Genomic DNA, 14,761 nt, shown 5'->3' with positions numbered 1-14,761 from the left:
AAATAAATACAGATGTATGATTCTGAAATAGTTGTTTTTGTCCTTCACTTTGCTAGCTAGCTGCTGAATTGGAAAGAACATTGAAGTGTCAAGTCATTTGTTTTCCACCATGAAATTCACCTCCAGGGTATCCAAGCCCACCGTCGTCTGACAAGTAGTCACCTGTGAAACGAGTATAAAAATCAGAAAAAATAATCACCACCAGGTGGCGTGCATACACGGTAATTATCCGTGCAATTGCCAAAATAGGATATGTGGTGCGTGAGTGGAATTAAACTCAGAATAATGACCTGGGACTTAACATATCCACACAATTATACATTTTAGCTCCGTAATAAATACTGTAGTGTCAATACTGTATGCCAACTTAAGAACACAATTACAGTAATTAAAATAGGAAGTATTCGTGAAGAAAACAACATGATATGAAAATAATTGCTTTATTTTAAGTAGTTTTTTTATACCATAAGAATCTCCTCCATGAAGTCCACCTGTGAAAAAAGTACAGCAAATAAGTAATTTTATATTGTAGAAATATTGTATATATTTAAACGCCACTGTCTGTCCATTGTCCTTCCATCATTAATTGCAATTGAGAACACACCGTTAGAAATTATAGCGAATTTAATTTGCACCACACGATATGATAAGTGTCTGGTGAGTGGGGAGTGTCAGGTGCATGGTGAGGGTCAGGTGTACGGCTTTTGTGAGTTGTCACATCACCCCGTATTATGTAGGATGGACTGTTCTCTAGTTTTGTATTTGTGATTACCTACCTCAACAGAAGAAAAAAAAACTTTATAAAAAAAAAAATCTTAGGGTCTGTTTAGATATATGCCTAAGACATTAAATACTGATAAAGTACATTTACATGGGTTCAAATAAAATGTGTTTGTCTATAACTTTAGGGTACTTTTAAGCATAAGACACTTCAAATGCTCAACATCAACTGTCGAATATAAATGATAAAAAAAATGGAAAACATAACATACAACATTCTTACATCACATAGGTCCTAGGTGTATACACATCGCCATTGATGTCTAAACTATAACAATGAGAAATGTTTGAACTCTGCGGAAACCTAAAATCCCTCTATTTAAGAGTGAAACAGGAGGATTTCTCCACAAATTTGGCTGTCGCCTGATGATGTTAGTTGTAATTACTGGCAAAACGTCGTACTCAAATTGTAATGTTGTGGATTTACTCAACACACCGGTGTGCTGTACGAGTAATGAATTGGCATGTTCTGTTTACGTGACAAACCTTAATACTTGGCTATGTCGGGTGGTGGCGGGTTTAATGACACATTTATATTTATGTAATCTAACCCAAAAAAAAACTGCATTATAGACCTAAAATATGGTTTGATTAAATTTTTTCGAGGTCAATTAGTTTTTTTATAACTTTTTACTCAGATACAAGTCAAATGCTTTACCGCATTAAGATGTGAACAATTTACATTTTGGTTTTAAGCATCTTACCATTTTCAGGGAAGCCCTCTCCTCCATAGCCATCTGTGAGTAGCAGCAACATGGGGAATATGGAGATTAATTTATATTCTCGCAAATGAGTAAAATGCTGCTCAACAGCATGCATTACCACACGCTCAATTGTTAACCAAAGATTTTTCCATGGAGATATTGCCATAATTGAATGCAGATATTGAATTATTTTCTTCGTGAAAAAAAGATGTAGTTGTAAGTATATTGCACGTTAAAATGTAGTTACATTGCAAGCTAATACAGTGTTGAAATATCATTACTTATATATTTCCCTGTAGTTAAAGCACTCTTCCCAATGCCGTAAATATATATTTACATCAATTCTAGATTTGAGAGGAGGCCTGACGGATCCTTGGGACATTCTGTCTACAGGAAAGCCACCCACACAGATTCCTACTTGAAACCGGATTCCCACCACCACCCATCTCAAAAGAATTTTCTCATCAAAACGCTATACCACAGAGCCCATGGCATTTCTGACAAACACCACTTGACCGGTGAATTAAGACATGTACATCGGGCCCTCAGGATGAACGGATACTCTGACCGTACTATCCGCCAAGCTGTCTCTCCCACCACACAGAAACAGCCACTTGAAACTCCGACCAAAACCATCACGTTACCATACATAGCAGGCGTGACCAAAAAGATCTCCAAAATTCTAAACAAACATAAGATCCAAGTCCGATTCAGTACAGTGCATAAAATCCGTGATCTGATTCCATCTGTGAAGGATGTCGTTCCTGACTTACAGTATCCTGGAGTTTACAAATTGAGTTGCATTTGTGGTGATTGCTACATTGGAGAAACGAAACGTCATGTTTCTGATCGTGTCCGCGAGCACAAGTCAGATCTGAAACACGGCAGAACTGATTCTTCTGCCGTTGCCGATCATTGCTACAACTCGGTGGGCTCTCATGAAATTGTCTTTTCCGAGACCAAGGTTCTCTGCAAACCTCCCGGCTACCATCAAAGGTTTGTACACGAAGCCATACAAATATACAAACACAGACATAATTTCAACCGTGATGATGGGTACAAACTTAGTAATCATTGGAAAGATGTTATCAACCACGCAAAAAAGACTTAATTACACTTTTTTGGACCATCTTATCTGACATGCACTATTTTACTTTACTTTACCGAGTGTTAACATCCCCAGTTGTTTTTTGGCAGTGCTCTCTTCATTGTTCAGCCGGCATTGGTGTAGGCATGGGCATTTTCGTTCTTTTGTCTATCATGTGTATCAGACCTCCCCTCCCCCCTCTCTGTCCATTGTGTTGGCGTGTGCAGCGGCAGCCGCGTCCAAGCCGTCGTCCATTGTTTTGGCCCCGCTCCCCCCCCCTCCCGATGCGTTGTGCTTGGCGCTCCGTGCTGTCTTTGAGGCCCGCCCCCTCTCTCCCGATACGTTCCATTCATTGGCTACCACATTCTGATGAGCTCCCCCCCCCCCTCTCCTCCCCCCTTCAACTTGCTTATAAGGGATTACTTCTTGAATCATTGCCTCACTTGATGCAGCTAATTCGGCTGTGACGGTCCCACCTGATGACGGAGACTTGTGTTGCCTCCGAAACGTCGTGATTTTTGTTTTTGTTTTTATTTTATTTTCATTAATTTTGATATTTTACCTACGTGACTTTACCGAAAAAACCTAAGAATATATTTACATCAAGTTTGTCAGTACAATAATTCATGCTCTAAAAACGCAACATTAATTCAGGCAATGATCTCCAGATAAAGCTTCATTAGAACGGTGAATGACGGGGTGATAGACATTCTGAAAAGGCAGCTCCTCCTCTTACCCCACATGCATCACCGTGCAAATCAAGTAGACAATTTGCACACAAAAATGGAAGCAAATGCAAAGAAGAACAAAAAAATGACAAAAAATGGAACACCACACACTAACACACGATTTAAAACGCCATTTACCTGACAGTTTTCTGATGGAGGAACACATTGGCAAGCACATCGTCTACCCTTCAGGTGTGTTGCATTGCATTGAGGAGGTCAGTGAAGGGAAGAAACCTACCTTTACCTTTCTGCTTTCCAGCACCTTCATAACCCAGGCCCTGCCCTGTATTTTCAGGGCGGCACATAAAACGTGTGTGACCATAGTGCCGGCTTAGCATCTACCCAGCAATTGAGCCGGACTATGTCACAAAAGGACAAAATGTTCTGTGAACTTTTGGTATCAATTGCAGTTCCCAAGAAGTTACGGTAATGCTATTTTTCATTCATATCAGGAGTTATGTCATGCATCCTGTAAAATAAACACTTCCCGTCTGATGAAGATGTTAATTGTTCATGGTGAAATTTCTACCTGCACTGTACCTATAGACCACATGCTGTAGCCAATAATGACATGTTTTTTTTTATATGTAACAGATATGGAACTTCACATGAAAATTCTTGATAGACGTTTTGGAGTTCAGCGCCATTGCACCGTCACCAACTCTTCCCACGAATGATTAAACAGCCACATTTTCTTGCCATGAAAAATGTGTCGAATGTACATATGTAGCCTATAAATAAGCAATTGCAGGGCTATACCTTTACTTTGTTGATAGATTTGAGGCACTCGAGGTCAACGTGTACATTTGGTGTGCAAACACCCCACTTGAATTATAAGCCCTTCCCGGCTTAGAGGACCACAGCAACTTTCACCGCTTACAGACATCAGTGATGCATTTTAAATCCAAAACAAATCTATTTTGCGCTGCCTACCGTAACGCTTGCTCATTTGTTGCGGGTACCCGCCAGCGCCAAAAGGGTACTGCTGCTCCCCATAGCCTGCTAAAGAGCATTTCACACATCACACACACACGTGGGGAAATGGCTGCATGTCATGGAGGTGACGCATATTCATGACTTTGCTTTGCGTCTAAAGATGGAGAGCATGGAATTGATGGGCAGCGATGGAATGCATGGACGCCTTGGGGTTAGGTGTTGCTAAGTGGAGGGTGAACAGATCTACAGTATTGCAAAAGGGCTAAATCGCAACTCGGGGAAGAGCATCTTCTATGGTGACAGATGTCTCTAAGGAATTAATATGGAATAGAGACGTGATTTAGTGAAACATTCTTGAATGAACTAAAATTTGCCTCGAATGTACTCTTGATGAAATGTCTACATACATTTTGTTTATTTAAATTTATTTGTAAAGATCCCGACTATTTTTGTTTTCCCTGATTTATAGGAATTTTATTAAAACACGAGAAGCGTTTGCTCTGAGCAAACATTGGTTTCCTCAGAAGTTTACGATCTAATAACTCGTAATAGCTGTAGCAATGTCTACACTGGTAACCCTTAATACTCAACATTTACAGTTTAAGAGCATATCTCACGTATGCTAGGTGACTGCCGATAGTTTCTAAGACATGTGATGTTTCATCCACATCATTTGATATCAATATTTGTTCCTGTACAGCATCTGAGATGCATCCTGAGATTCTTGGTAGTATTAAGATGCTATATTAATCCCAATTAATAGTATTATTAAGCATAAGGCATCACAATCCTTCTGATTCCTGCATCAGTCTGCAGTGCACCATTTCCATGCATCTCTAAATAACTCAAAATGCAAACCCTACCAACGTATCAAGAATGTGAACTACTAAACAGATATATTCATTAGGCGACAGTAAACAACTGCATGTTTTCATTGAATGCAATAGAATAATAGATTATTGTCCTCTTATAGAACTGTAAATTGTCTTTCTGAAGGTGAACTTTTACTTAGTGATGCCATGGTGATACATACTCTTGTCTTTGCCCTGTCCTCTTTGACCACGGAGATTCCCGTATCCACCTCCTGCAAAAATATTCACCACCATTGTCACCCGGTAAATGCAATTAGTATGCATTCACATATCTGCAATTGCGCCGATTCCAAATTAAGTTGATGACAGTAATATCATCGATCAACTCCCATCCATGCAACTGCCCATAATAATGATATTTCTTGTCATCATATATTGAATACATTTATACTGTAGATGTCTTCAACAAAACCATATGACAGTAGTTATTCATTACGGGCTACAGTTCACGAAGCCAACTAATTACCAAAAATACCAATGCCTTGACAGACGTAAACAACTAAATTTTTTTACGTAATTGTTTTGTTACATTTTATTGTCAAATATAATTTCTTGAGAAATCAGCCACTCGTTTTTACTTAAATACAAAATCATGGAAAATTTTATTTTTGAAACTGACAATTACTATATATCTTCTGAGGACTATCGAAGACATACTGACAACCCACATACAGGGTGTTTAAAAAGATGGACCCAATTTCAAAGCAGTATATTTCACGATGGCAACATGTTCCAATTACACAAAAAGTTACAAACAGTTTAATGAGTTATGAAGTTTTACTAACCATTTTATAAATGCTCTATGTGCCCTCCACCTGCTGTACGGACAACATCGAGACGATAGTTGAATTCGTTCCAAACGCCTCTCTTCTCACGTTTTCCTCTGAGGTGCGTGGTCACCCTGTGCTCTTCCCCTTACATAAACAGCAGCCTGCTTCCTCAAATTGTCGGTACCCACGACGAATGCTCTTTGACATTGGCGGATCAATGCCAAAACGCCGTTGAAACGCACGCTGCACCGCAATTACGGATTCAGTCTTGCTGAACTGCAGAACGCAAAACGCCCTTGTGTGTTGCGGGGTCACCATCTTGCGAATGACTGAGCATAGGGGCTGTTCGTGCGCTGGGAGAGGCATCGAGCGGTAATCATTTGAAACTCTATGCGCCGCCCTTTCAAGTGGTAAGAGTTTCATTCATGGGCGGTTCGTGGTTGCAGAGATATAGAGATTTCAAATCGGGTCCATCTTTTTAAAACACCCTGAATTATGCCTGCCAGCACTCATACTGATTTCGAGCCCATTGGTTCGCACCATCAGTAAATGTAACAGTATAGGCAAAGAGGTTTTCTGCTCAAAGCGGGATGAATGCACAGGCTACGCACCGAACCTGCCCAGCCCTCCAGCTCCACCGTAGCCCCCAGCACCAGGGCCACCTCCATAGCCCCCGGCACCAGGACCACCTCCATAGCCCCCAGCACCAGGACCACCTCCATAGCCCCCAGCACCAGGACCACCTCCATAGCCCCCAGCACCAGGACCACCTCCATATCCTCCGGCACCGTAGCCACCAGCACCGCCAGTGCCGTAACCACCGGCACCATAACCACCACCGCCAAAGCCGCCGTCAAGCCCACCTTTAAACACGGGGCATCAGATATCTTACAACACAGAGTCGTCACTTGCAAGAAAACAACAACAACATGACTGTGTATAATTACAAACGATCTTCGCTGACGTTCATTGGAGTTGGGGTTAGGAGCTATCCGTAAAACGCTGGTTGTCCGCAGAGCTTGTCATGTGCTTTGTTCATGAGACAGCTCGTGTGCATTCATTTATTAATGCAGCATCCCACACAAAAAAATATCAATATCGGTAAGCACTGCATGGTCGTTATTTTGGAACTAAAATAAAATCTCCCGGTGTAATTATTGAGTGGTGTTATGAATGCTGCATTTTCCTAATCACAGAGTCAACCTGTGTGTGCATTCGGAATTAATGGGCGTGTTATGACATCAGAGTGGCCGCTCATGTTTGCAAGTTTAATCATGAACTGCAGTAATACCCCCCATCACAGGCAGAGGCATAGTGAAATGAAAATGGGCTCTGTGAGCTTTCTAATGGGCGTGAAATGTCATGAGCCTCGGTATCAGCTCGCATGGGAGCCCTATAAGCAGCAATGTACACACTCTCTCTCTGACAGCCTCGTACCTCACTCATCTCAGCCATTTAAAAGTGATCCTTCCTACACATCAAAAGCAATGCGATGACAATGGAAACACGATGACAATGGAAACACGATGCCGCATGGAACGACTGAGCATGGAATGATAGCATACCATAATAAGCACCAGGTCCTTTGCCAAGCCTCCCATTCCTTCCGTAGCCATAATCTGTCATTAATCATTAAAACAAAGACAAGTTACATAAGTTGTGCAGCTTTCCAGAATTAATCCGACCGTCGGCTGTTTGCAGTCAAAAAGCAGCAGAACGCAGATGATTTAGTTATAGAGAGCGGGTGTATGGAAGCAATGATTGCAGTCACGTAGCTCCACATAGGGGGTTTACCACTGTATGTGCACCACATTGGGCAAACCCCTAACCACATTGGTAACACCTATGTTGTTGCTGTACACATGTATAATGTTGTTTCTCCTTTTTACTGGCATTCTCATATTTTGGTACTGGCAAAGGAAGTCCCATGATGTAAATATTTTAAATTGTTCATACGTAGATAAGATCGTGAGTGTATTCCCTAGTGTCATTTTCTATGTTATTATATTAATAGCGGATTCATCACCACGACTGTAGTCTAAGTAGACTATTGTACTCTGTTCATTTTCAGCATTTGTACTTCATCGAATTATTTTTAAAAAATATTAAAATTTCAGAGCAAGTCAGTAACCACAACTGAGCTGACAGAAATTTCCACTCCAAGCCACGTGATATTTTTTTCCATTGAAATGTAACAAATTTAAATGGCGTAAACATGGATGGTTGAAAAAGATAATCAACAGGGAAACGTTGGAGAGTTATTTAGCTAGGAATGTCCCCTGTGCATGCGAATGACTGCAACCAAATAGCAATTTCAATAATTTTAACAAATAAACGTTTCCAATTAAATAATTAGTAATATACATTGGCGAGCTAGCATGGAGATGCAGTGATAATTATAAAAAAAAAATGATAAGTATTTTTTTGTATTTGCGCCATTTTATATCATTCTTAAAACGCTGATTGAAAATGTTTAAAAGCATTGGAAAACAGACATCCAGTTACATTCCCCCCCTTGTTGCCACTGTCAAACTAAACACTCGAATACAGAAGTATGCACGCGTGAGGAATTAAATATGTGTGCAGTTTATTCAGGAAAGACTGAATACAGTGAGTGCACCATATACAATCTCATTAAGCAGATGGAATGTTCTGTATTGAACCTTGAGAAAACGCGACGGTCCCTGTGTTAATACATAAATGTGGGCCACCTGATTGCTCACCTCTCACCCCTCCCCGCCTGCGGGAGCCGTAGCCTCCATCCTGTCCTTGGTATCCTTGACCTTACGGGAGGGTGACAAGCGGCAGTTAAACACGGCCTGTCACACGTAGATGCAACAGCGAGTGCCCACCTTTCGCCGTCTCCATTGGCACAGGGAGGCAGAACGTAACGGGACATTCAAGCCGCCGGTGTTAATTTGGTTAAGGAAATTAGTGACCACAGTATTCGTTAGGGACGTTTTTTTGTTTGTTGTTATTTTGGTCAACGGTGACTTTGAGTGGACGAAAATCGTCAAGCATGGCGATGATTACGGCTGCTACCCACCAAAGACCAAAGAATGACTGACTTTGATTATGCAAAATTAATGAGTCTGAATGAAGACAAATACCAAGTCATTTATTAGAGACTACAAGTCCAATGAGGAAGATGAACAATGGTAATTTGCTATGTAATAATAATATGTATCTGGAAAAATGTACATTTTTGAATGATTGGTTGTCTTGATACTATTGGGAGAGGGGGGGGGGAATTGCACACAACCTACAACCAGCATTTGTACTTCAGAATGGCCTAAATTTTTGACTCCTTGAGTCGACTAGACTAAGAGAATGACTGTGAAATCCACAGACTGAGACTTGGCAAAATAAATTCACTTGTCATCAAGGAGACTAACTATGACTAAAATCGATAAATAGACATCCTATCTTAACACCGGCAGCTACCCTTGGCTGTATATTTTTTTAGGTTTATCGAGGAATCAACACAATCAGATACTTTCGCGAAGGAACTGTTACTTTTGTTGTGTTGCATGCTAGCTCTGTTGTTGTTGTCGTTGAGTACTTGATCTCAACCAACAACACTTTTAGAATTGAAATTGGTCTGTGCTGCTCGGCATTGCAATAAAAAACGTTCCATATCAGGTGCAAATATTTTATCACGTCTATATGATCGCAATCGCGTAAGAGTGTGAGCAGATAAATTCTAGGCCATCGTTAAGCCGTCACAAATGTTGGGAAGTGCCAGCTCGAAACTGTGAAGGCATCCATAGTAACTCCGCTGGCTGGTGGACGTGTTTGCTCCCAGGCAGAGCCTTGGCGTCCCAAAGGACCTGACACATTCTCATCTCGGATACCAGGTTGCTCCGTCAGCAAACTTATAATATATACGTTCTAATCTCAAGTCCATCATCATCATCGTCGTCGTTGTCATTTCCCGCATCTCCAATCGGCACGGTCGGCTACGTACAATGCGAAAGACCCAGCTTAAATATACGCTGCCAAGCTTGGCAGTGTTCATTGGGACGCTGTCTTTCCGATAGCTCTGTTCCTTCACCTGAGGACGGCTGCTTGTGTTGTGGCCGAAACGTCGTGAGAATTTTTTTTTTATCACGTAAATTTTATTTTATTTTATTATTTCCCTTCTACGTGACTTTACCGAAAGAACCAAGAAGATCAACGTACATTGTCATCAGCCATCGTCAGTCAACTGCTGGATGAAGGCCTCCACAAGTCGCTGCAATCTCCCTGTATCATCATGATCCTGCGATGCAATAATCCATCTAGCGCCGGCACATGAGCTTAGTTCATCCCTCCATCTCCTCGGCAGATGTCCTTTCGAATGCGTTCCGTTCCTTGGCTGCCACTCTAATCTTGTGTGCCTCGCATACAGCGATAAAAACGTTTAGCCTTTTATCAATAAACTGCCTCGTGAAACCTCCCCACATATTTTAGTCATGGGGCTCTGACCATACTTCACCATGCTGGATAGTGGGAATTGGTAAAGGGGCTGTCCACGACCAGTTCAGATATCATTTGCCACTCGCGTTAGCTGTGTCCAGCAATCATACTTAGGTTGCGGTGTTCATAGTGTATGCGATGACCACTGTACTCTCGCTCCATTACATGAAAAGCATTAAATATTAGTTCAAATCCCAATAGATTTTCTTGGATGTATATCAAAGTTTATTTTCTTTGTACTACTTCGGCAGTACACATGTCTTGCAGTGACGAGTAATTAGTGGATGAAAAGTCATGTGTAGCAAGATCAATGCAAAACATGGCATATGAAACAATATTAACAACATTAATGCACATTTGTAACATTTATAATATTTGTATCAAGCCAAGAAATGGAACACATTCGAGGACATTCAACGACGAGATGGAGCGATAAAATCAGCTCGTGTTCCGATGCTTTGTGGATTATTACATCAGAGGATAACGCGAGATAGTGATGGCTTGGGGAGACATTCATCCAGCACTGGATTGATCCTGGCCTGATGTTGATGATAACGCCACAACGTTTACAAAACAGATGGATTGACGTTTGCTGAATGTTATGAATACCATAGGGTATTGTGTCAATTCCATGGTCTCTCTCATTAACAGTCAGGTGGTGCCCGTGATGACAGTTACGTTTACTGCACCACGCAGGTGCAATGCTAAGTGACTGCAAGGCTCTCATAGCTGCACTAAGAGCCAGCTACAGGCTTGACTTCAGAATGTAAATCCGTGTAATGTGACCTTGTTCAGAGTTGGGGTGTACAAAGACGCATGGGGGACCCAACACAGTCAAATGTAAACACATTTTAAACAAATTGTCTCTAATTGTGCATCTGCTCCAACCCCCAAGCCACTATGTAAATGGGAAAATGTTGCCAATGATGTAAATTACTATACCAACATTTTTTTAACTCGACTATAAGAAATCAGAAGGGGGGAGGAGGGGGGGAGCTAAACCCCCTCCAGGCTCCCCGCACTCCTCTGCCATGATGCTACGGGGTCGCTTGCTCAGTGTGGCACTGAATAACGACTTCGTGGGTGTAATGGAGCCCACGGTGATGACAGTTGGAGCAGTGGTTCTTAACCTGGGTTCGATCGAACCCCAGGGGTTCGGTGAGTCAGTCTCAAGGGTTCGGTGGAGGTTAAGACACACACCCGACTCATATGATTGTGCACTAGTAAAACATATACCTATGTTTTGAATTTGAAAAAATCATATTTTATTTTTCCAATTAAGGGTTCGGTGAATACGCATAGGAAACTGGTGGGGTTCGGTACCTCCAAAAAGGTTAAGAACCACTGAGTTGGAGGGACAAATGCAACGGACCACGGTAGACAAGATGGATGCCATGGACCTCTAGGAGTACTGTACCTCCTCCGTAGCCGCCAATTCCTCGGCCTTGGTATCGAACCTGTTGTCCATTTCCATAGCCGAGCGGCTTGTCGTAGAGACCTGGTCGACAGCAGCATTACCAGGGGGTCACAACCAACCGCAAAATACAGCGGCATAGGGACGAAACCTTCAATGTACACAATTCCATTTAGAATATGCTTAACAGGCTCAAGGCACGGCTGGTATTCTAATGCATGCGTCAGGTGGAGTATATCTGATTTAATAAAAGTTCCATCCTTGCCAAACATTGTGTTTAGAGATGTATACAAATTGACTTTGCTTAAAATTGTCCCCTTTTATCCCTCTCACGAGCTGCCAATCATCACCATTATAATGATCTTCAAACAAGGCACGACTATGAACGTGCAAAATGACTGTAACACGAACAGATCATTATTATGCTTGTTCATCCAAGGAAGCCTCCCTTAGTCTCCAGACTCCTTTTCAGGAGTGTCCTGCCCACTTGTCTTCGTAGGGGGTGACATTGACGTGTGCAATGCTAATTGAGCATTTTGCAGGTCATTTTGCAGCGGTGTGAGTATTTGGCCAATATTAGAAACCAGAGAACCTGGAGGAAACCCAATGCAGAACAGGGAGGAGAACATTCAGACTTCACACAGAAGGGCGCGCGAGTTGCGAATCGCGAGGCGCGAGCGTTGCTACCACTCTGCACCACCCCACCGCCCGTTTATTTCAAACAAAAGAAATGTTGCACAGTCCCTCTCTTCATTTCACCCTAGGATAATCTAAATAAACCTGTACGATAACAACAAGACAACTAAACTATTTAAACTAAGCTAACAAAAACTATTTTAGCAGGTAAGGCCTACTGAGCTATATAGCTCTTTTTCAGAAGTGACCTGACCACAAATGATAGCCCGATGAAGTGGCTTATCGCGTGCAACATTTATAGCAGCTAAATACTCTAAACGCTTGTTTCTAAATGTGTAGGGGAAAAAACGGAGGACCCGGAGAAAAATCCACACGACCACGGGGAGAACATGCAAATTCGATAGAAACAGGCGTCAGGGGTCGGGATCAAACCCACGACCTCCTGCATACCAGACGAGGTAGTTAACATCTTGCCACAACACCAATTGCTAATATAATTATTACCAGTATATTAAGACTTTTTTTAGGAGGTTCCTGCTTGAGGCATTTGGGCCATGATGAAGTACAGCACTGGGTTTGCCAGCGAATGACATAGACCCTACAACAAATGCGTTGGAGTGTTTTTGTGTGTGCCCATCATCTACCAGCAACTGTACAACAACAAAACCCAAATCACATGGGTCACGTGCTTTGGAGGAAAAGCACGCTTTTGTTAAATTCATTCAAGTAAGATTGTAAAATTATTCTGCACAATAAAATCTTCGCATATCCTGGAGGATTGCAACTGGCTACAATTTTATAAAGTCTGTAAGAATACTCTTTGGTTCTTTCGGTAAAAATCACGTAGGCAGAAAAAATAATATATCACGACGTTTCGATCACCACACAAGTAATCGTCTTCAGGTGGGACATCCCACCTGAGGACGATTGGTGGGATGTCCCACCCGAGGACGATTGCTTGTGTGGCGATCGAAACGTCGTGATCTATTATTTTTTCTACCTACGTGACTTACCGATAGAACCAAAGAGTATGGATTCCTGCAGTCACGAAAGCTTCAAATCAAGTCTGTAAGAATGTTTGGAAATAAGAACCCCTTCTAAATGTACTCCCTAATGACTAACTCGTGCTCATGTAGTTTATAACTACAAATTTGGCTAGACTCCCAAATGAAAGTAAACCAAAATATCCCTTCTGTGTTGAAACTGCACCGTTAATGTCTACAAATCCCCATTCGGATTAAAACGCGTTTGAGCTCCTGCACACACCACTTACAAGTCTTGGTGGAATTCAGTAGGTGCCTCACTGGTTGTAAATTTGTAGTGATGTTTGTTTCTTTTTTGCAATTCTCACACGGTATTCCGCAGAGAGATAAAAAAAAAGTCATGTGTAAATATTTGGGCAGGTAATTCGTTTAATTTTGACACCCACTGCATTGTGTGACTGCGTACTTGATCTCCCTTAAGAGCTACCCAATGGTGCATGCACATTTTAGCAGCTTGATGTAATAGCATTCATTAGTTCTGAAAATGATATATAATTCAACCTATCCAAACAATCTGCAACCCTGCTTATTTCATTCACAGGGACTTCAGATCTGCTTTGCATGGTCACCTTTCAGAGGTTAACATTGATGATATTCTGCAAATAATTTGAATGTGCCTGGAAAAAAACGAAAGCAGTCACTGTGAACTCAGCAATGGATGAAAAATATCCGAGTTTTGTGGACAGTTGTGTCAATTGATGAGGCTTTTAAAAAAAAACATACGCACCCGAAATATAAATCTATAACCATTCATCCATGAAAACCCGCAAAAGCGGCCGTAAAATTGGCGCTTGCTGCACTCACTTTTCTGTGTCGAGAGGTGGAGCACAGCGAGAAGCAGGAGACCTTGCAGTAGAGCATGCATGGCTGCAGCAGGTGTAGCCGGCTGAACACGAGGGTTACAAGAGGCAGATGATGATGATGATGCGCTGTAGAGGCAAAGCACTCACAGAGGAAGAGACGCTACAGCACCGCAATGTGCAGATCGACGCCGGGATGCCCCTTATGACTGTCTCCAATTCCCGTGACTGATGCCTACTTGGCTCGCGTTCAAGCTTGCTCAATAGGCTAATGTGCAAATCTCCACGTGCCATACCCCATGAAATATTGATTTTTTTTTTCCATACTTAATGGTATATAGTGGTCACGCCTGACCCATGCACTCTGCAAACATCTATAGTTAAATAAAATATTTCACAGCTTTGGGGGTGCACTGCAATGGTGCCCTTCACACATTCTGGGAATATAAACTCTTAGGTATTTGCTTTATGGGCCTGATATATAATTTAATACTGTTACATAACTGGTAGCCATGTAAGACTATATCCAAGTT

General features: G+C 41.8%; 1 protein-coding gene across 2 annotated transcripts; it reads right to left on the bottom strand.

Moving 5' to 3' along the window:
* Nucleotides 1–479: 479 nt before the first annotated feature.
* On the bottom strand, nucleotides 480–14,499 carry LOC144719456 (uncharacterized). Of its 2 annotated transcripts, XM_078595382.1 has the most exons (9): nucleotides 14,233–14,499; nucleotides 11,753–11,833; nucleotides 8,601–8,660; nucleotides 7,443–7,496; nucleotides 6,489–6,740; nucleotides 5,269–5,319; nucleotides 4,233–4,301; nucleotides 3,538–3,582; nucleotides 480–1,517 (listed from the first exon to the last, which is right to left on the bottom strand). In XM_078595382.1, exons 1-9 carry the CDS (start codon nucleotides 14,291–14,293, stop codon nucleotides 1,459–1,461), a joined length of 732 nt encoding a protein of 243 aa, XP_078451508.1. In that variant the 5' UTR covers nucleotides 14,294–14,499; the 3' UTR covers nucleotides 480–1,458. The 2 variants fall into 2 exon arrangements, with proteins under 2 accessions (XP_078451508.1, XP_078451509.1); XM_078595383.1 differs by lacking the exon at nucleotides 3,538–3,582 and having other exon boundaries at nucleotides 14,233–14,498.
* Nucleotides 14,500–14,761: the final 262 nt, after the last annotated feature.

The sequence above is a fragment of the Lampetra planeri genome, chromosome 6 (assembly GCF_965212315.1).
Source record: "Lampetra planeri chromosome 6, kcLamPlan1.2.h2, whole genome shotgun sequence".
Lineage (NCBI taxonomy): Eukaryota > Metazoa > Chordata > Hyperoartia > Petromyzontiformes > Petromyzontidae > Lampetra > Lampetra planeri.
The sequence above is the reverse complement of the archived record's forward strand: the minus strand, read 5'-3'. Positions and strand labels throughout refer to the sequence as shown.